Source organism: Natrix helvetica (assembly GCF_964273705.1).
Source record: "Natrix helvetica genome assembly, chromosome: 1".
Lineage (NCBI taxonomy): Eukaryota > Metazoa > Chordata > Lepidosauria > Squamata > Natricidae > Natrix > Natrix helvetica.
Window position 1 is genome coordinate 198,602,553 of NC_138548.1, and position 22,927 is coordinate 198,625,479.

Below are 22,927 nucleotides of genomic sequence, written 5' to 3' on the forward strand. Positions count from 1 at the left end.
AGGTTGCTTTAACACTGCTTTAAATGAGCAAGGAATGCTCCCATTCTGAGTCTTGTAGTCATAAATGTCTGGAGAAACAGAATATATATATATGTTTCCCTACCAGCCTCAATGATTCAGTGTAAACAGGATTCTCTGGGGTGGGGGTGTCAGAATACCAGAACCTGTATTTATGACTATGAAGTCCAGAAACAAATTTATTCGTAAACCAATTAATGGAAGGCTTTCTCAGACTGCCTTCCCCTTGCTTGTCAGCACCTAAACTGAGGAGCTAGCAGCTGCTCTGCCCTCAATATTGGCTCATGAAAATAAACATAATTATTACCTCCGATGCAGGCAGGCTTGTCTTGACTTTCCACTCCCTCCAAACTTAATCATATCTTGGCAAGCTTTGCATTTACCACACTCTGGCTGCTGGCAAACCTGGGGAAAAAAAGCGGGGGGGGGGGGGGGGAAAGCATGCAACTGGATCAAGGAGGAAATGGTCTGAGGATGGCCTACCTTCCTTCACATGGAAACTGATGCTGAATGAGTACTACTGCGTGCTTTGAGGACTGGATAAAATCTCACAATCCAAAGCAACCATCATGCTTCAAATTCGCACAACATATAAGGAAAATTCCAGAAAAGTTTACCGTAATTTGTGGTCTATACTGTGAACGTGACCACTGAAAGCTGGCATAATTTGGGATATTCTGGCTAGAAGCAACGCAGCGGTAAAATATAAATTATCAGATAGCAAAATGTGAATGTGCTTAATAGGCCAAAAGAAAGGGATCAGGAAGGAGTGGAAGACGTAAAGACTTTTTCATCTGAACGCCAGCCTCCTCCACCTAACCCCCCCTCCCTACCTCACAGACTCCACAGCGCCTCCGCTTTGCAGCATTCTCCTTGTCTTCTTCTTTTTCATTCTTCTCAATTTGTTCAGAGAAGAAAGTATCAAAGATCAAATAGACCAGCTTGGTTGTGGTGGCCTTGGTAGGCCCTTTATCTTTGTCAATTTTGGTGGGATGCCTGATAGCCTGTCTCCTTGCAGCTCGTCTGGAGAAGAAACCGGAAAGGATTAGGTCCTTGCGGGACTTATCTGGGTATAGAGTAAGGGCAGCACTGGGACAAAATGAAACACTAGAAAAACTGTTTCAAAATGGTTGGAAGACTTGTCCTCACTGGACATGCAACATTTCTAGAAATCTTGAAGCAAGAGGGGAAAAGGTGTTATTTCTTAAAAATATGTACATTTAGAATAATATTAAAATATATGATAAACAATATTTAAATTTTAGCATATTTTATCACTACGTTGTTACTTTATAATACTACATATAGTTTAATTTGCTTGTTAAAGTATTTTGGAGTATTAAGTAAAACATACTATCTGCACAAAATTAGCACTGAAAGCCATGGACTAAAAATTGGTTGAATGATTTCAAATTTTGCACTAAAAGGAGCTATAGCTGGCTCCTCATTTTTGTCTATGTCTTAGGCGAAGCAGAAAGGCAAGAGGTTTATGCTGAAAACAGAAAAAACCATCGTTATAGAGAAAAGGAAAGGAAATTACGTGTTTTGGATTTTATCCTTTAGAATATGAAATAGCTACAAAGAGCCATATTTTTCTGTATTTGAAAAAGGAAATGGAGGAAGCAAAATTCAATTTATGCATTTTTCCGTAACAAAATGCTGGCTCAAACTGCATTATCCTCAATCAAAAGCACTGTATTATCACTCTTCTTTCCATACTTTTCCCCCACTTTTATCCTCTTTGCAGACTTTGGAAAACCGAAGGTTTTTCTGAGATAAGCTTTTCTTTTCATAAATTAGTTCACTTCATGACATGATCTATTTTCAAATGTTGACCAATATACAAGTTGGATCCTATCCTCCCATTTTGAGGATAGGAAGGCAAAAATGTTGTGTGTGTGTGTGTGTGTGTGTGTGTGGATTTTCTTCAAATTGTCCAGCCATTTTCTCAGCTACCATATAGCTGATCAGTGGGAAGCTGGATCTTTACCCGGCACCAGGTACCATAAAGAGTTCCTCCTCATCCCAAACAAGAGTTAGTTTTGAATAAATTACGTAAATTGTTTCAGTGTAATATAACTAGTCCTCAACTTACGACCACAATTTAGCCCCAAATTCCATTGCCCCATTTTGCCCAATTTTATTACCTTTCTTGCCATACAATTGTTAAGTGAATCACTGGAATGGCTAAGTTAGTAACACGGTTGTTAAATGAATCTGGCTTCCCCATTGACTTTGCTTGTCAGAAAGATTGCAAAAAGTGATTGCATGACCCCGGGACACTTGAACCGACATAAATATAAGTCAGTTGCCAAGGGTCTGAATTTTGATCACGTAACCATAGGGATGCTGCAATGGTCGTAAGTGTGAAAAACAGTCATAAGTCTCTTTTTTCAGTGCCATTGTAACTTTGAATGGTCACTAATGGTTGTAAGACTACCAGGAAAACCTTGCAGTTCATGGTAAAGAATTTGCCGTCACTTAAAGCCAGACCAATGCAAAGGATGTATTTTGTTACAAGACAGACATTTTCTTTGAGCCAGTGAACCCACACACACAGCCCAACTGCCCTCCTACCTTTTCCCCAAGGTGACTCCTGCCAGCTTAATCAGGTCCCTCATGCAAGGCGTGATAAGGACTGGAGGCTCATCACTATCCCCAGCCTCATCGTAGCTCTCCACCTGCTCCACTACAAACTGGGCATGTCGCAGAAGGGAATCTTCCGTGAAACGGTTGAAATTCAATCCAGCAGGAGGAACTGTGGTCTGGAGAAAATCAGAAGCAGGAGAGTAACTATGGTTTCCAGATAGGCTGTGCAGGAAGAAAGGCACACATGAGCTGCCTCCCCCAACACTCCCCCCCCAAATCAGAGGTCCCATCTATTCTCGAAGGTTCCTGTTCTTCAAAGGCCTTGGGAAGGCAGTTTGGAGCAGGGGATGCATTACTAAACCAGGATTAAGAAAACACATTTTCCCAGGTGTTTTTTCCTTTACCTTTTACCTTTTATTTCGATTTTTATACCGCCCCCTCTCCCCAAAGGGACTCGGGGCGGGGTACAGTCAAGTGAAATAGATAAAATAGACTACAAACATGGAAACATAAAAACATAGAAGAGGAGGCAATACAACACTGTACAGGTAAAGCAGATAAAAAACAGTATATAAACAATCCTAAAAAATACCCAATTAAAATTACCCAGTTAAAAATATATCTGCCAAGAGGTATAATGAGGTTATGAATGGTCCAGGCCGGCTAAACGGAACAGGTGAGTCTTCAGTTTTCGTCGAAAGGAGAGAAAGTCGGTGGTGGTTCTGATATCGGGGGGGAGGTCATTCCAGAGGGTTGGGCCCATCACAGAGAAGGCTCTACTCCTAGGTGTCGCCCGTTGGCACTGCCTAGTGGACGGCACCCGGAGGAGCCCCTCCCTGTGAGAGCGAATCGGTCGCAGGGAAGTGTGTGGTAGGATGCGATCCCGCAAGTACCTAGGTCCTGAGCCATGGAGCGCTTTAAAGATGGTGATTAACACCTTGAAACGCACCCGAAAGACCACAGGCAGCCAGTGCAGCTCGCGCAGGAGCGGTGTTACGTGGGAGTACCTAGTACTCCCAAAAATAGCCCGCGCGGCTGCGTTCTTGACTAGCTGCAGTCTTCGAGCGCGTCCCAAGGGAAGCCCCATGTAGAGGGCATTGCAGTAGTCCAGCCGAGACGTCACCAGTGCATGAGTGACCGTGCGTAGGGCATCCCGGTCCAGTAGGGGGCGCAATTGGCGCACCAGGTGAACCTGGTGGAACGCCCCCCTTGCCACGGCTGCCACATGGTCATCCATTGACAGCCGGGCATCTAGGAGGACGCCCAAATTGCGCGCCTGTTCCACAGGGGGCAATTGCTCGCCCCCTATGGTCAGCGATGGAATCAACTGACTGAACCGGGTTGCCGGTAGCCACAGCCACTCAGTCTTGGAGGGGTTGAGCTTGAGTCTGTTGTCCCCCATCCAGACCCCGACGGCTTCCAAACACGGGTCATCACCTCGACAGCCTCGTTGGGGTGGTCTGGGGTGGAAATGTACAGCTGCGTATCGTCAGCGTACAGATGATACTCCACCCCAAAACCACGGATGATCTCCCCCAGCGGCTTCACATATGCGTTGAACAGAAGGGGCGAGAGGACCGACCCCTGAGGCACCCCACAAGTGAGTGGCCTCGGAGTCGACCTCTGCCCCCTGCCAACACACATTGCATCCGGTCGGAGAGGTAGGAGCCGAACCACCGCAAAATGGTGCCTCCAACTCCCATCCCCCCCAGCCAACGCAATAGGATACCATGGTCGATGGTATCAAAAGCCGCCGAGAGATCTAATAGGACCAGGATAGAGGAACAACCCCTATCTCTGGCCCTCCAGAGATCATCGACCAACGCGACCAAGCCCGTCTCTGTGCTGTGTCCGGGCCGGAAGCCGGACTGGCGTGGGTCTAGATATTCGGATTCCTCAAGGTGTCGTCGAAACTGCTGTGCCACCACATTCTCTACAACCTTCGCTAAAAAGGGAAGGTTGGAGACTGGACGATAATTAGCTAGCTCCATCGGGTCAAGGGAAGGCCTCTTGAGTAAGGGCCTCACCACCGCCTCTTTCAAGGCGGCAGGAAAGGACCCCTCGCTCAAAGAGGCGTTCACCAGGCCCAGTAGCCAGCCTCGTGTCACTTCCCAGGATGCCAGTACCAACCAGGAGGGACACGGGTCCATTAAACATGTGGTCGGTCGCAGCCGTCCACGCAACCTATCCAAATCCTCGGGGGCAACAGACGCAAACTCCTCCCAGAGTGGTCTCACAAGACTCACTGTTGGCGGCTCTTCTGGTCCACTGAAGGGGGTCCATCCGCTCCGGATCTGAGCGATTTTGTCCTGCAGATATTCCCCAAACTCCTCTGCTCTGCCCTGTAGAGGGGCTTCCCGCGTCCTTTGTGATAAGAGAGAGCGGGTCACCCGAAACAGGGCGGCAGGGCGGTTATCGGCGGACGCAATAAGAGTGGCACAATGTCTGCGTTTGGCCACTCTTAATGCCACAAGGTAAGTCCGTAAATAGGCTCTTACTTGTGTTCGGTCAGATTCGGAGCGTGAAGACCTCCACCTGTCCTCTAGGCGTCTCCTATGGCGCTTCATCACCCTCAGGTCCTCGGTGAACCAAGGAGCCCGGGTGGGTCGCCGCCGCAGGAGAGGCCGCAAAGGCGCAACTCGGTCCAGGGCCCCAGCAGCCGCCCTATTCCAGGCGGCCACTAGGTTCTCGGAGCGAGCGCGGGTCAGGGCTACAGGGAATGGCCCAAGCTCCGTCTGGAACCTATGCAGTTCCATCAGGCGCCTGGGGCGGTACCAACTTGGACAGTTTGGTTCCGCCTCCTCGCGGTGGGGGGTAGCGCCAGGGAAGTCCAGCCGGAGACATGAGTGATCTGACCATGACAGGGGAGTAATGGTTACATCCCCTCTTCCCAGATCACTCGCCCACTGTTCAGATACAAAAACAAGGTCCAGAGTGTGGCCACCTTCGTGTGTGGGGCCCTGAATTAATTGGGTCAGGTCCATGGCTGTCATGGAAGCCATGAACTCCCGAGCTACCTCGGATGCTCCCCCCGTCGACGGCAAGTTGAAATCCCCCATAACCACAAGCTTGGGGGTCTCAACTGCCGTCTCTGAGATCAGCTCGAGGAGCTCGGGCAGGGCTGCTGACGTATAGCGAGGAGCCAAGTATACAATCAGCAAGCCCCACTGCCTCCCTGGGCCCCATTTCACACCAAGGGACTCACATCCGGGTATCTGAGGTACAGTGAGCTCTCTCGGCTCTAGACATTCCCGTATCACTACCGCCACCCCACCATCCTTACCCAAGGCTCGAGGCTGATGAAATGCACGGAAACCCGGCGGGCACATTTCCACAAGGGGTAAACCACCCTCGTGGCCCAACCAGGTCTCCGTTATCCCTGCAAGGTCCAGCTCCCCCTCTGAGATCAACTCATTAATGAGGGGGGCCTTGTTGGTCACGGACCTTGCATTGCAGAGCATCAGCCTCAGGCCTTGGCTCTGTAGTTCCTGACCACCTAGGTTGCGGGGGTTGGTACAAACGACCGGGTGTAACCAACAACCACGGTCTCCCAACTGACACTGCGGTCTTCTCCTGTCCTCGCATCCCCCCCTCCCCGCGACCGATGTAATAAGGCAATCCTCTATTGGAACGTTCTTTCCCCTCCCCCCCTCCACCACACTCACTTCCCTCCTGGACTCACCTGTTCGCCTGGCACTGGACCTCCTCTTGGACAGATTTCCCTCCCCTCCTACCCTAAAACCCTCCCTGGAGCCCCCTAAAAAGGATAAAAAACATTTAGTTAAAAACCCCCTAAGCCTCCGTTTCTTCCACCTCTCGGGGTCTATAAACCCGTCATCAAGGCGGGCCCTTGCAAGCGTCAAGGGCCATGCCTGTGAGAGGGGGGTCTCCCGCAGGCGGAGCAGGTCAAGCCTCGTATAAATAATCTTCAGAATCTTAAAAACGCGATGGGATCAAAGGTATTATAGATGGTAAATGGTCAGTCATAGAAAAAAAAAAGGGGGGGGGGGAAGAGATCTTAGATGTCCAAATGGTGGTCTGGGTGGAGGAGAGATGGTCCAAAGGGTAGATGATCCTAGGTGGTCCTAGGTGGGTGGGAGTTCATAGAGAGAGTTTAAAGATGGTAATCTGGAGTTCTTAAGGAATGGAGTTCCCGATTGGGAGGGGGCCGATGTTCTTGGGGGGCAGATGGTCTTGGCCTAAACACCCCTGTGGCCTACCTATAGCCCTAATATAGGGCTTCCGGTGACCTCCGGTGTTCCAGGCCGCCCCCAACCTCCATTCCAGTCCTACTCTCTCATGACTCCCATCTCAAATCCAGATGTTGGTGGGGACTCACCCAATCACCCAATGTCCTAATGATGTTACTGGCATCCATGACAACTCTTTCAGCGGCTGCTGTTGGAGCCAGCCTCTCTCCTTCCAGTGTCCTTCCAATGTCCTTCCAACTCCTTCTTTTTCCTCTCTCTCCTTTTTCCTCACTCTCCTTCCAGTCTCTCCTTCTCTCCTTCCAAGCCTCTCAGCTCACCAGCTCACTCCTTCCAAACCTCTCAGTTCACCCGTTCACCAGTCTCTTTCCATCCAACCTCACATTCCTCCTTCCTGCCGTTCTCACATTCTTCCTTCCTTTCGCTCTCTGCAAAACGTCCCAAAACGCTCCAAAACGCTGTCACAAACGTCGCCATTTCCAGCTCTCCAACTCTCCAGCTCACCAGTCTCTTTCCTCACCAGTGCCACAGCCTCTTTCCTTCCAGCCTCACAATTCCAGCCTCACAATTCCTCCTACTAGCCGTTCTCTCCAAAACGCTCCAAAACGCTCCAAAGCGCTCCAAACATTGCCGCTGCCGCTGTCACACACGCCGCCATTTCCGTTGCCGGTTTCTCTCCCCCATTCTGCACATCATCTGCTCTCTATCCTTCCCGCCAGTCTTCTGACCCACCCTGGCAGACCCAAATGGGTCAAAAATGAGCCAGGATGGTCATGCTATCTGACTCCCGACCCTCGGATGGAAATGAGGGTCGGATACAACCTTTCCGCCCATCGCTGCGCTCCTTGATATTCCGGAGCTTTAAGAGGCGACTGCCATCGCCGGAAGCTCCTCCTCCTCCCCCTCAGGTGTGCCCAACACACAGGAATGTTGTAAGATATAAGCAGGAAAACTGCCTTATATACTGTCTTCAATTCTTTGGAGAAAAAGCAGGATATCTGCATTTGGTAACTTTGTGACCCCAAATACTTATGCTTTTAAACTACAGTATCAGGAAAAAAAATCTTGATACCATTTTGCAACCGCCCAATTCAATTAGCAACACAATGGACTCTTCAACTATTTAATGAATGTAAAGTTTTAGAAATAGAAGACTATTGTAGCAAAATTCAGTGATTTAAAAAAAAACCCTACCCCGTCATTATGATGTATACTTTTTTTTTGGTCCCTTTGAGTCAATCTTGAGTACTCTTGACTAATTGGACAAGACTGTGTAGTTTTATTGACGACATTTCAAGAAGTGGTTTGCCCTTCCATTTTTCCCAGGGGTGAGAGAATGACTGGCTCAAGGTCACCCGTCTGGATTTGTGCCTAAGCAGGACTAGAATTTATGGTCTCTGGGTTTCTTGCCTTAAATTGATGCCTTAACAACTGTACCAAATAGTTTTTGTAAGTTTATTAGGGAACAGAGGCCCATCAAATATTACTGAAATCATATTCCAAGCACTCCTTGTGGGCCGAGGCTGCAGGAAGCTGTAGTTCAGCAAAATCTGAAGAGAACAACCTACCTATTGTGGATTTATGGAATATTGAAAGATGTTTGAAACAAGGAGTGTATACTTTTCATTTGCCTTTTTTCTGATTGTTGACCCAGCATTCCATGATCTGAGGCCGAAACATCCTTTAAGTCATGGGAATCAAAATAATATTTGGAAGTGGCTCAGGCAAATGTTTCCCCAATTCACTGATGTATAATTAGGAGAAACCTCAATCAGACTTGCAGGATTCTGCTATCATAGGCTGTTGCAATAAATTATAGTTTTAGTTTTCCTATAGAATTGATTTTCTAGACAGGTTTACCTAGTGATGCTGACATCCAACCTTTAGCCCTCTTTGGCCAGGTAGAAGTTCTTGCATATTTCTGTCAAGGTCTCTCTTTCTACATTTGGGAAGCAACAATCTGAAGAGCCGAATGTTGCATAGCATCTATAATGCCATAGCCTGGTTTATGCCTTCTGTGAACAAGCAATATATTGGCATTTTCTTTTACACTGCATAAAAAATGGAGCTTTCCTGCTTAGTCAGACTAACCTCTATCTTATTCAGCAGGTCCTCATAGCTGACGTCAGGATTGTTCTGCAAGAATTCAACAACAATCTTGCTCATGTAAATCTTCTCTTGCATCAGTGCAAAGATGGGGGCGTACTCGTCACTGGGTTCCATCAGGATGTAATCTGCAAAGGCTAGAACACAATGCAAAATGCATGCCCAGTTAATGGGACCTGGGTGGGAACGTAGACATAACTAGGAACGTAGCCTATTATTTTAAAAATTCTAAGCACGCAACCATGATGGATTGAAATCAGTTGCTTTGTACCTTTCTCAAAGAACATACATATCATGCCTCGTAGAGCATGTACTATACCTTCATCAGATAAAACAAGTGCAGTGTGGCAAAATCATCATGAGTTGAGACGACTTGTGGTTTCTAATAGATAGCAGTTAAAATGATCTCTGTGTGGAATGTGCATTGGGGAAGGGCAACAGAATGTACAATAATACTTTGGTTCAACCAGACTCGATTTTGTCTACCTCATTGCTTATTTGTTTGTTTGTTTGTTTTATTGGATTTATATGCCGCCCTTCTCCCTAAGGAGTTAGGGCGGCGTACAACATTAAAAAACACACATCCCGAAAGTTAAAAAGAAATTAAATACATATCCAAAAAAACAAACCCAATCTTAATGCCCTCTGAACCCGGCATGTAAGAGAAACACAATTGACACTTCTGAGAATTAATCTCTGCCAAATTGACCTTACCTGTGGTGAAGCCAATTAAAGCTTTCTCCCCTCCATCAAAACCAGTGATCCACCAAGCGTTGATGGGGCCCATTTTTTTGGCTCGGACACCCCCTACAACAGTAACAGAAATATAAAGGAGATTTAACCCATTGCCATGGTTTTCCTGACTATTGTTGTTGTTTTAATATTTATTTCATGTCTCTTGAATATTAGTAACATTTCTGAATTTTTATAACTTAATTATCAAACCAGATATATGTGTATCACTAAATACAACTTTGTGTAGTGTTATTTTCTCACTCTTTCTTTTTTTTTAGGACAAAAGGCGCACAATCTAACTATGCTGCATGGTTCCTGAAACTGTTGCAAAATTGCCACCACATTGTAATATTTAATGTGGTACAAATGATGACAGACATGGGAAATGATATGAACTGTACCTAGTTGAAATCCATGAGTGGTCTCACCCACTCCTTGGAGTAGGGAACTAGAAGAGCACTCAAAGTGCAACTATAGCCTTGGTCCAAAAGAGATTGCATATACTTGCCTTAGAAATCTGAAAATACTTCTTTGTCTACCTGGAAGTTATCAGTTTTTTCAATTTAGTCTCCAAATATATACTTGATTTTAGTGTGAACTTTGTCTCTGGCTGGCTCTTGAAAAGTCTGACATCTCAAGTTTTAAGTGGAAGAACCACTTCTGAATTTCTGTCCCAAATAACATCAGCAATGTATATTACAATCAGTGTCACTTTGAAAGTTCCTAACTTTCCTTTCCAATTATGTATTTATAAAACTGAAAGGCCCAATTATTTAATGTCTTGTAAAATTTGGAAGTCTTCACATCTTGTTGGCATGAAGGTTTTTTTATTGTATGGTCCCTCCAAGTCAGGGTTGACTCCTGGTGAATGCCTAGACTACTCCCTGAAGTTTTCTTGGCAAGGTTTTTCAGAAGTGGTTTGCCCTTGCCAGAGAGTGACTGGCCCAAAGACACCCATCTAGCTTTGTGCCTTATTGTCTCCCAGTTTCTAGCCTGATGCCCTAGCCACACCACCATACTGGCTCTCAAAAGTAAATGTGTTTAGTAAACACAAAGAAATAACTTCATAATAGCAGTATTCAGCATCACTCTTTTAATAATGCAAATTATTATATGAGATATTTTCTAATATATCTGGATATAATGACTTAAAAGACCTCATCAGTTAACACTAGCCAGCAGGAAGTTCTGGAATCCCAGGACCGTAGAGCCAGAAGGAAACTCTTTGTCTGATCACTATTCTGAATATTCTAGACAGGTTTTACACAAATCACAGGGTGCAGAATGATCACTGATAAAGATCTAAGGTTCAAATTTCCTTAGCCTTGCACTAAGCAAGCCCCTGTTTCTCTTACCATCCAGGCAAGGGTTATCATCATATATTGGCTTCACAGCACCACTGAAGTAGAGTTCAATATTCCTTTCTATGAGACCGGTATCAAATGGACATAGATGACCTTTTCGATCATATACACTGAAAAGAAAATGTAACGGTTGTAGATTTTTTTTGATCAATTGTACACTTGCTATTTATTACAGCAAAATACAAACCTACAGCCTAAGAGTAATATACACAGAACACTTCCCATATAATAAAGCAATACACATAAAGACTTGTGCTTTTGCAATGAAAAAACTCAAAGGAAGCGGTGATAGTAAGACCACAGTGGAGTAAGTTAGGGAAAGTGAATGTTGTTCCTGGGGATAGCATGTTATGTGCATTTGCTTGTTTACAAGGTCTTTTGTCACTTTCACCAAAACAAATCTAAACAGCTTGAAAAATATACATTGGGCAGAGACCAGACTGGGCTGTAGACTCTGGCTTTGTTCCAAGAATGCAGACTTGTATTGGCAGAGTAGATCTACCCAGAAAAACGTCATTTGCTGCTGCTAACACAAGGGGAATTTCAGGCTACAAACATTTCCTGCATTGCTTTTAAGTTTGTGCTATTTTTATGGGCAGGTACTACTGTATAATTTCACAGATCTCAAATATTAAAAAAAGAAATGGGTTTCTAGACATGTTTTTGGAGAATAAAACTGCAGTCAATTTTCAGCACTTAGAAAGGGCTTAGAAGAACTGCCGAAAGGAACCTTGAGGATTAGAGTTACCCACCCATAGTAACAGGGAGAACAAAAGGCAAGTTCAACTTAATCTAAGCAAATTTAAATTAATGTATACTAGGTTAAATCCATCCATCCAAATTTACATTGGGGTTTGCTCAAGAAAAATATCATGATTATTAAATCAGATGTCCAAGAGGATTGGGAAAAGGATATCAAACCTCCAATATGATAAGAATAGTAAGAATATATTCCAATCACATTTCTCTACATACTGTACATATTCCTGATCACTACACCTCAGAAATCTTGTCGTAAATCTGGAAAGTGACAACCCAAATTATCAACACACCACACTACTTCCCTTAATGACTTTTTGCTGACATCAAGATTGAGATGATGGGTTTTATGGATTTGTTTATAGATAAGAGATATGATATGGAAAAAAAAGAAATCATTTGTTGTATTCTAAGATAAGGTGGTAATTTAATAAAATTGTTAATACTTCTTTGTGTCACTCCTTTATTTATTTATTTTCTCTTTAGTTGATATATTCTTTCTCTTTTCTTTCTTTTTTCTATTTTTCTAGTTTGCATTAGTTTTTGTTGTTGTGGATTTTAATTTTTAATAAAATTACTTTTAAGAAACTCAAACTTGTGGGTAGAAGAAGCCTACTTCATAAGAAAGAGGAAAAATCCACGTGGTTTTTAATCTCTCCAAAGCAGATCACCTTCCAATTTACACTTGACAATGAATCAGAATGAAGTTTTACCTAAAAAATGTTACTTTGTGCTGTGGCAGGTCATCATAGCTTTCAAACCCATCTTCGTTGGCATCAAAAATGGACAAGCGCTCATCTGTCAACATCTCTGGTTCATCCAGCTAGGAGTAAAGAACATTTGGTTTTCATTCTGACAACGTTCAAATGAGGAAGTTTTCCAGCTGCAAAAGTGGACCAACTTACTGCATCATCTGGATCCCCCTGAAAGAACTTCAGATCAGGGTCGTCCAAGTACTGCCTGCATTCCATGCACTTGGGAGGGGTCGTCTGGAAGAAAAAATGCATGACAGAAAAAATGCACTCGGACCAGAATCAAGGACATCAGGAATATGTAATTAATGCAGGACTCTTTGCTGTATCTAATTTTGAAAACAATCTATTAGAATATGGAATCAACATATTGAAGTTATCGTGAAGGCACAAACTCTACATTTTCAGTTCTTAATTCAGGGATGGGTTTTTGCATGCTGCTGAAATTCAGTGGCAGATCCAGGGCATTCCAGCTCTCGCAGGATGGCACTCGAGGGGCTACACGTGGTGTTTCCAACTTTGCTTTAATGAAGAAATCTAAGATAACTTTAGCTACTGTATTTATGCATTTAGTTGCCGGTTTGTTCTGATTTGCTCACCTCCAAATTAAAGTGGACCGTAGGTACTTATAAAGAATAGACAGTAAAATGAAACAGCTTTTCAAATTCCTATGCTGCCCTTTAGCTTCTTTTATAAATAAAGAAGTTTACCATTTTACAAAAACGTCTCACGTGAATTGAAAATCTCATGAGGAAGTGAATTAGAGATGCGGTATTAGCATTCTGAAAGGAGCCTTATGTAAAATGTCCTAGAAAAAGTACACAGCTAGAATACTAAATTTAGGTAACCAGGAACCTGGATATTTTATAATAAGATAATGCTATTTTCAAATAGTATTTAATTATTACTTCATGCAAGAAAAGAGCAATAATATTTAAAAGCATAAAAGGTAAAGGTTCCCCTAGTGTAGTGATGGCGAACCTATGGCACGTGTGCCACAGGTGGCACGCAGAGCCATTTGTCAGGGCACGCGAGGCGCTGCCCTGTCAGCTGAGTTCATCCTTTTTTAAAGCTATTTTTCGCCCACGCCAGGCTCCAGAGGCTTTATAGGAGCCTGGGGAGGGCGAAAAGAGCCAACCTACCTCCCCCGGAGGCCCTCCGGAGGCTTCATGAGCTTCCCTCCGGAGCGCAAAAAGCCGGCCCTATGGGAAGCCGCTTGAAGGTCCCTGAAGCCTTCGGAGCGCTTAAAACAACCCTCCGAGCAAATGGGAAGTGACTTCCGGTTTGCTCGGAGGGTCGTTTTGACTGCTTTGGAGGCTTCAGGGAAGCCTCCTGAAGGTCCCTGAAGCCTCCGGAGGGCATCCGGGGGGGGGGAGGGGCAGGCTGTTTTCGCCCTCCCCATGCTCCTATAAAGCCTCTGGAGCCTGGGGAGGGCAAAAAAAGCATGCAAAAATGGGGGGGGGGGTGTTGCGTCTGTAGTGCGCGCATGCGGACTGTGGGGGTCGTGCATTGCACTATGGGTGCGGCACGCCTGCACACAACCCCCCTGCGCTCCCCCCACTTATGGCACGCGAGCCAAAAAAGGATCGCCATCGCTGCCCTAGCACATATGTGCTAGTCATTCCCAACTCTAGGGGGTGCTGCTCATCTGTTTCAAAGCCAAAGACCCAGCAGATGTCTCCGTAGTCATGTGGCTGACATGACTAAATGCCGAAGGCGCATGGAAAGCTGTTACCTTCCCACCAAAGGTGGTTCCTATTTTTCTACTTGCGTTTTTACATGTTTTCAAACTGCTAGGTTGGCAGAAGCTGGGAAAAGTAATGGGAGCTCACTCCGTTACACAGCACTAGGGATTCGAAACCACTGAACTTTCTGATCAACAAGCTCAGCGTCTTAGCCACTGAGTCACCGCGTCCCCTCATTTAAGAACATTTATATTTATATAACATTTTGATGTATGATACTAGATTTATATATTATGTAAAGCTATAGCTTTTTAAAGCCACATTCTATAGTATACAAGCACCACAGCTGAATTTATGCACTGGTTTTGCTTAATGTAAACAAACCACATTATAACTTATGTGATTGTTTAGTTTCAATTAACTACAGATTATTTCAAGTTTCTTCAAGTTGGTGCTTTTCAGATATAATGCACTACGGTGTTCATGTTGGCTGAAGAATTGCAGGTGTTAAAAGGCTTCAAGTTGGAAAGAGTTCAATGTTTACCCATGACAGGCAGGAGGTAATGCCAAACATTTCCACAATAACTTACAAAGGAACATTGCTAAGCACACAATAAAACAACCATTAGCAAACAGCAGCATGATTATCTGCAGCCACTTACCATGCAGTTGATTATTACATTTCTTCTGGTCTTATTCAAAAACTCTGATTCTGAATTGTCAGTAGCTAGAGAGGACCATATCTCATAAGGGTTATCTATTATGTATATGGAGTGCTTTAGAATGTTTGGCCATTGTAATATTTACTAGCTTTCACCAAAACAATAGCAGATACAGCTAATTAAAACATGTTTCTCAGCCAAATAGTGTACACATACACAATATGATTTGCCATCCAAGAGGGAAGGGCTCATCTGCACCAAACTACTTTCAACACTCAGCTTCATTTTAAATAGAGTATAGATGGTGTTTTTTATTCATTTAATAAACAAAATCACACAAACAAACTATCTACTTACTTTAACAGGAGTTACAGTTTTAATCTGATTTACTTCTTCTTTTATCTCAGACCTGGGGGGAAGGGACATACATAATGACAGAAGTAGGGATATTACAGGCTATTATAACAAGTTTAAGACATTTGATAATTTTGTAAAGTGTTTGGATCCCAATAACCAACAGTAGCACATTTATGGTATTATTACCGTGGCGCCTTTTATTGCAAAATTGCTTACTAGAATCCTATAATCAAAACGTGGCATATAAATCTAAATGCACCTGCATAGTATTTCTTTGTACAAATAAGCACATTAAAAACAAAGTTTGCCAAGGAGGTATATAATTGGCTATATTATAGCAAATTTCCACTATTATGGAAACAGAAGAGACTGGTGTCTGCTCCAGTTTTATAATTATTACTTTCAATCTCTGCAGTAGCGTAATAAAGTATTGGGCAAAGGCTGAATTTTTATTAAACTTGAAGAAGCCTTTTCTGTTCTGATGGAAACATAACATTCCCGTTTCTTTAATCCTTGTAAACTCCATGCTTTTTTCCGCTCGTGCTTTCTACCATTCACATAAAAATTCCCCCTCCATTTCCTTTTCTGAACTAACTTCCTGGAGTGTCACATCAACATAAATAATGGAACCTAAGTATAACTAAAGGGCCACTTTTACTCAGTCAAGTTTAGTTTAGTTTAGTTTATTTCGATTTGTTAGCCGCTCCCTCTCCACAAGGGACTCGGTCAAGATTACCAAATTAAAAAAATGTTAAGAACTGATTTTATTATTCTTTTCTTTCTCTCTATTCAAATGGAGAAGGCTCTGCTACAAAAACAGAGCAGCCAACTCTCCTTCATACTTCAGTAAGTTCTGCAAAATTAGAGTTGGCTCTTCTGATGTTGCTAAGTTAAAACAGTCAGCACTCCATGACAGTCTGACCAAGCCTGCTTAGAACTGTAGCTCTGCAACAACAGTACAGCCCTGTAGTAGGTTGTTATAGATCTGACAGGGACTAGATGACTGCTGGGTGATCACCTACAAAAAGGATGTATCTCTTGCATCTTGATATGAAAAAGAGAAAATACAGCAGCCTTTGCAATCAAGAATCTCAATGAGATTGGGCCTAAAACGCCAATAATTCCTTTCTAACAGGACTAACAATTCTAGGAAATGTGGGTTTATAAATCTAGAGATCACCAAGATAGTGAAATCCACAGAATGAAGAACAAGCAATATTTGAATTGCTACCTGCCTTACAAAATCAGAAATCTGACCCCATTTATCTCTGACCCTTTTTCCATGGATGCTGCATTTAATTAACACTGAATGATGGCTGATGATTCACTCTCAATACAAAAGGCAACCTGCTTTTAAACATATTCATCTTTGGGATCATTGTTTTAGGTAACTGCTACTAAGCTGTGGAGAGGAAAGTACCTTAGATTTTAAGTGTCCATCTTACAGTACTTACCCTTCTTTGGCTTCGGTTTTGATTCTTTTCTCATCTTGTTCCTTGAGAGGGAAATGGAAAACAAAAAAAGGGTAAAAAGTTTACATACTTTTAAAATTACAAGTAGTCCTCACTTAGCAACCACTTGAAGTTATGACAGAGTTTCCAAAAGTTACTTATGATCCAATTTTGAAGTTATGGCAGCTACACAACCCCTTCCCCCCATGGTTTTGCCACTGCATATTGGGCATTTGGCAACTAGTTCACCTTTACGGCCATTTGCAGTGACCCATGATCACAATCAATGTTTTTTTGCTGGTTTCTGACATTTACTTCCGGTTTCCAGCAAAAAACTGGCCATTGGATAAAAGGTTTCACTTAACGACCACATTTGCTTAATGACTGCCATGTTCACTTGATGACCACTGCAAGAAGCTTGTAAAATTGGGCATGTTGACATGATCACCTACTTAACAACTGCAATAACTTTACGACTGTAATTCTTGGCTCAATTATGGTTTTAAGTTGAGACTACCTGTACTGGAGCAAGGTGTAGCTTGCATGCCGAAGCTAGATCTAATTAACATCAATAAAAATCTTCCTCACAAAAGGGTAACTCTGTTAATATTCAATCCAAAATTAATTTGTCCTGGATGATATATATTTCACAGTGAGGTATTCAGGTGCTTTTAGGGGAGGAGGCACGGGAAAACTAAGCTTTCAAAGAATTTCATAAGCCTTCTCAACTGTCAGATGGGTCAAGTTGAAAGTTCTAGCCAGCCCATGCCATTTAGGAGAAAACTAAGTTGCAAGCATACCTTTTCTCCAGGCAGTTCCTCCTCCTCTTCTTCCTCCTCATTTTCTGCATTACTTTCTTGTTTTAGCTCTCCATTCACCTCATCTGATTTGCGTTTATTGGATCTATTTTGATTAATCATAAAATGGATCCATAAAATATAAATTAATCAAAGAAGCTGTTCATAGTACGGTATATATTAATAAGAGAAAAACAAAGCTAAGGGAAATGAGATCCGTTCCATCCTTCTCCCAACTTCTTTGTTGCATTCTCCCCAAACCAGTCCTTTTTCTAAAAAATCAGGCTCAGTCTCTTTACGGCTGAGTGTAATGTATAGCTAAAAGCATGCTGTACTTTGGCTCCCTGTATGGGTCTAATATATTAGCTGTAATAATATGTTCTTGATACCATAACAAAACCTCCTTCAATCAGAATTGTACCATACTTGGAACAGATTATCTCCAGGAAGACTTCCCTAACTAACTGTCTTGTGCAATGACCATTCAAAGTTACAATAGTGCTGAAAAAATAACTTTGAAATCAAGACATTCATTTACCACCTTTGCAACATCTCTCAAGTCACTTGTTCACCATTACAGCCAGTACACTTTGTCTGGTGCCTGAACTAGTTTTTCATCCCACCCACCACCCACCTCACAAAAATGGAGAGATTGGAGAAGAAGTGATTACGAATAAGCAGGCAGACAGTGGGGAATGTACATTGAAAGGAATGTGCTAGTGCCAGCTATTTGCCTAGCATGCTCAAGGCCGTGAGCGCTAGGCAAACAGCCAGCATATGCATCCTTTCAATGTATATTCCCCATTGTGTCTCTGTTTACTCTCTTGTAATCCCTTCCTCTCCAATGAACTTAAATAAAAACATTAATTCCCTTCTTGCTAATTATCCCAGTGCCGGGGTTAACATTCCAAAAGAAATGGGGAAAGGGGAAAAGGAAATCTGAAGTAAAACTGTAAGCATAGTCAGAGTCACATGATGGTTCATTAGCAACGGAGTTGCCAGTCCCAATCGTGATTGTTAAATGAGGACTACTTATATTGTTACCAAAATCTCTGATTATGAACCAGCAAGATGACTCCTAACTCTTTGCCCCAGGACAGCCTACTGTTTTATTCCTCTTTGAAAACATATCTCAGTATTTATCATTGCCTGCTTTTTGACATTAAGCATTTCAATGCAGGTAGCCATGTCACAATTGGAGCAAAGAGGAAAAAAAGGAAAAGAGCTTATGGGTGTCAATAAAGAATCAGAAGAGGCACAAACAGATGAAAGTAGAAAAATAGCTGGATTTCACATAACTTACTCACCCTTTGGAAAATAGAGCCATTATGGTTGGTTGCTTGCCAGAACTACGGGTGATTCTGGAGCTGGTTGAGGTTCCTGCGAATTCATTTTAAAAATGTTGCCAGGCAGATATTATGGCTGTCATTTTAAAAGTGCTTAATGTAGGCTATGCACTCCTGATTTAAAGGAACACTTCTAAACTCCATGTATTGTGCTCTAATAAGAAGGTTGTCTACTGCAATATTGCAGGGGTTTTTTAGGCTGCGATGGGAGCTTATGTGCTGTGTATGTGTGAGGGAATGCAAAAATCTAGACATCACTGGTGCACAAAAGGAGCCCCCCTGCAATTTTGTTGCTATGGGAGATGTTTGCCTACCTACCTTCTTAGATTCTTATTTATTGTTAAATGTTTATTCTCTTTCAATTAAATTAAATGTTTATTCCCTTTCAAAACAAAGTCTTCTTAGAGAAACCTACAACTTCTGAAAATTGCAATAAAATTATGCTAAAATTAAACAGAAGCTTCCATAAAAGTACATAATTTCCAGATAGTAAAAACAAGGGAAAAATACAGGATAAAGTCCTCCAAAACATGGTAACGTGATCATATACTATTTCAACATATTCAATTTGTTTAATATAATTGGTTCTGAGCTTGGTAACTATGTTCAAAGATCCAACTGTAAGGTTGCTTACTAGCCCATTTATTCACACAACATTATGTTGGCCAGTTGAGACGTAGTGAGGGGGGGGGGGGGAATAATCACATTTGTATAAATGTTAAGCTCTCTTGTTTAGAGATAATTTAAGACGGTATCCCTTTAAGGCCCAAATTTACAACTGACCCCCTCCCCCCCAGGCAAATGTCTGTTAAGTAGATAATACATATCTTACTTCTGTTCTCACTATTGGACTTGCTCTTCCTGCCCCTCCGAGCTTTTGGAACAAATGGTGAAGATAATGGTGTTGAAGAGGAAGAGGAGGCAGCCTCTTCAACTTCCATGTTGCTTTCCTCCTTCCCCTTGTTCTCCACTCTCTCAGAGTCTTCATCACTGCCATAGCCACCATTTTCTGAGCATCCGTTGAGCTTCTGGCCAAATGCCAAGTTGTCTCCATTTTCTAAAGAGAGTTCTCTATGGAGCAGGGCTTTGACTTTGGCCAGGTAGAGTTCCTGTGGTAGAAGGGAAAGACTAGCAGGTTGAATATATTTATAGATCAGGGTGTGATTGCATGAGAGGCTGCCTCCTGGTTTACTAGGATCATCTCTTAAGCATAATCCATTTTAATTCTATAGGTTTCAACTCTTAAAAATTATGAATGTTCATATTTCCACTCAAAAAAAGAAGTAAGGCTAGCCATTTCTGTGACTCATGGAAATAGCTAGTTTGCCAACAGCAAATAAAAGTATTGGTTTAGGAAATGCATGAGCAGGTTCTCATTATGCCGGTAATATGCATGTTTGTATACTCCATCACACGTAGAAAGAACATTGCGTGTGTCTGTGTGTGTGAAGATTTATTTATTTATTTATTTTCAGTATTTCTAGACCGCCCCCTCTCCCCGAAGGGACTCGGGGCGGTGTACAGGTGTGTCATTAAAACAAATACAAAAGACGAATATCCCATACCCTTAAAAACGAATTAAACCTCATACAACTGTACAAAAAGTAAAAATTAAAAATTAAATTAAAAACAACTAAAAGTATACCCCTAGAAAATTTAAAAAATGCAGGCTTGAGGAACTAAAATTGGGAATTAGGAATTAGGACAGGCCGGCTAGATTGAACAGGTGGGACTTTAGTTTCTTACGGAAGGAGCGGAGGTTGGTGATAGTCCTGATATCTGGGGGGAGGTCATTCCAAAGGGTCGGGCCCATCACAGAGAAGGCCCTACTCCTGGGCGTCACCCGCTGGCATTGCCTAGTGGACGGCACCCGGAGGAGTCCCTCTCTGTGAGAGCGAATCGGCCGAAGGGATGTATGGGGCAGGATACGATCCCGCAAATAACTAGGTCCTGTGCCATGGAGCGCTTTAAAGATGATGACCAACACCTTGAAACGCACCCGAAAAGCCACAGGTAGCCAGTGCAGCCCGCGCAGCAAAGGTGTTATGTGGGAGTATCTAGTAGCTCCCACAATTGTCCGCGCGGCCGCATTCTGAACCAACTGCAGCCTTCGGGTGCATCTCAAGGGGAGCCCCATGTAGAGAGCATTACAGTAGTCCAGTCGAGACGTCACAAGCGCATGAGTGACTGTACATAGGGCGTTCCGGTCCAATAGTGGACGCAATTGGCGCACCAGGCGAACCTGGTGGAATGCCCCCCTTGCCACGGCTGTCACATGGTCATCCATTGACAGCCGGGCATCCAGGAGGACACCCAAATTGCATACCCGATCCACGGGGGCCAGCTGTTCGCCCCCAATGGCCAGTGATGGACGTAACTGGTTGAACCAGGGTGCCGGTAGCCACAGCCACTCCGTCTTGGACGGGTTGAGTTTGAGTCTGTTACTTCCCATCCAGATCCGAACGGCTTCCAAACATCGGGACATCACTTCGACGGCATCGTTGGGGTGGTCCGGGGTAGAGATGTACAGCTGCGTATCGTCAGCGTACAGATGGTAATCTACCCCGAACCCACGGATGATCTCGCCCAGTGGCTTCATGTATGTATTGAACAGGAGAGGCGAGAGGACCGACCCCTGTGGCACCCCACAAGTGAGCGGCCTCGGGCTCGACCTCTGCCCCCCTGTCAACACATTGCGTTCGACCAGAGAGGTAGGAGGAGAACCACCGCAAAACGGTGCCCCTCACCCCCAACCCCTCCAGGCGACGCAATAGGATACCATGGTCGATGGTATCAAAAGCCGCCGAGAGATCTAACAGGACCAGGATGGATGAACAGCCCCCATCTCTGGCCCTCCAGAGATCATCCACCAACGCGACCAATGCCGTCTCCGTGCTGTGACCGGGCCGGAAGCCGGACTGGCGGATCCAGATAATCAATTTCCTCCAGGTGCCGTGGGAACTGTTGCGCCACCACACTCTCTACAACCTTCGCCAAAAAGGGAAGGTTGGAGACGGGACGGTAATTAACTAAATTAGCTGGGTCCAGGGAAGGCTTTTTGAGTAGGGGCCTCACTACCGCCTCTTTCAAGACGGCCGGCAAGGACCCCTCCCTCAGTGAAGCGTTCACTAATTCCTGGAGCCAACCTCGTGTGACCTCCCAGGATGCCAGTATAAGCCAGGAGGGACACGGGTCCAGTAAACATGTGGTGGCTCGCAGTCGTCCACGTAACCCGTCCATATCGTCGGAAGTAACAGAGTCAAACTCCTCCCAGAATGGCGCCTCAAGACCCGCCTCCGACGTCTCTTCTAGACCGCTAGCGGAGACCCATTCGCTGCGAATCTGAGCGATTTTGTCCTGCAGATATTCCCCAAACTCCTCTGCTCTACCCTGCAAGGGTGCTTCCCGCGGCCTCTGAGAAAGGAGGGAGCGGGTCACCCTAAACAGGGCGGCAGGGTGGTTATCTGCGGACGCAATAAGAGTGGCACAATATTGTCGTTTGGCCACTCTTAATGCCACAAGGTAAGTCCGTAAATAGGCTCTTACCTGTGCTCGGTCAGATTCGGAGCGTGACGATCTCCATCTGCTCTCTAGGCTTCTCTTGCGACGCTTCATCATCCCCAGCTCCTCGGTAAACCAAGGGGCCTGGGTGATTCGATGCCGCAAGAGAGGCCGCAAAGGTGCAACCCAGTCCAAGGCACCGGCGGCCGCACTGTTCCATGCGGCCACTAGGTCCTCCGTCCGGGTGCGGGTCAGGGCTACAGGGAATGGCCCAAGCTCCGTCTGGAACCTATCAGGTTCCATCAAGCGCCTGGGGCGGAACCATCTAGAGCATTCCGGTTCTGCCTCCCCGCGATGGGGAGCAGCGGTTGTAAAGTCGAGCCGGAGAAGTGAGTGATCTGACCATGACAGGGGCGTGACAACTAAATCCCCTACTCCCAGATCACTCCTCCACTGGCCAGATACAAAAATAAGGTCCAGTGTGTGACCTCCCTCGTGTGTGGGGCCCCGAATTACCTGGGTCAGGTCCATGGCTGTCATGGAAGCCATGAACTCCCGAGCCACCTCAGAAGTTTCCCCTACCGATGGCAACTTAAA

The 22,927-nt window shown here is 44.3% G+C and overlaps 1 protein-coding gene across 1 annotated transcript in view; it reads right to left on the bottom strand.

Annotated features, from left to right (window-relative positions):
- The window catches only part of DNMT1 (DNA methyltransferase 1), a 59,785-nt gene that overhangs the window by 27,161 nt on the left and 9,697 nt on the right, over window positions 1-22,927 (bottom strand). Inside the window, exons 4-16 of the mRNA XM_081937076.1 lie at window positions 19,662-19,938; window positions 18,791-18,863; window positions 17,487-17,589; window positions 16,690-16,730; window positions 15,236-15,287; window positions 12,685-12,768; window positions 12,493-12,602; window positions 11,012-11,130; window positions 9,636-9,728; window positions 8,907-9,058; window positions 2,596-2,783; window positions 852-1,041; window positions 326-423 (exon numbers count right to left, since the gene is read on the bottom strand). Coding sequence (XP_081793202.1) covers window positions 326-423; window positions 852-1,041; window positions 2,596-2,783; window positions 8,907-9,058; window positions 9,636-9,728; window positions 11,012-11,130; window positions 12,493-12,602; window positions 12,685-12,768; window positions 15,236-15,287; window positions 16,690-16,730; window positions 17,487-17,589; window positions 18,791-18,863; window positions 19,662-19,938 — 1,580 coding nt within the window. The remainder of the gene's footprint in view (window positions 1-325; window positions 424-851; window positions 1,042-2,595; window positions 2,784-8,906; window positions 9,059-9,635; window positions 9,729-11,011; window positions 11,131-12,492; window positions 12,603-12,684; window positions 12,769-15,235; window positions 15,288-16,689; window positions 16,731-17,486; window positions 17,590-18,790; window positions 18,864-19,661; window positions 19,939-22,927) is intronic.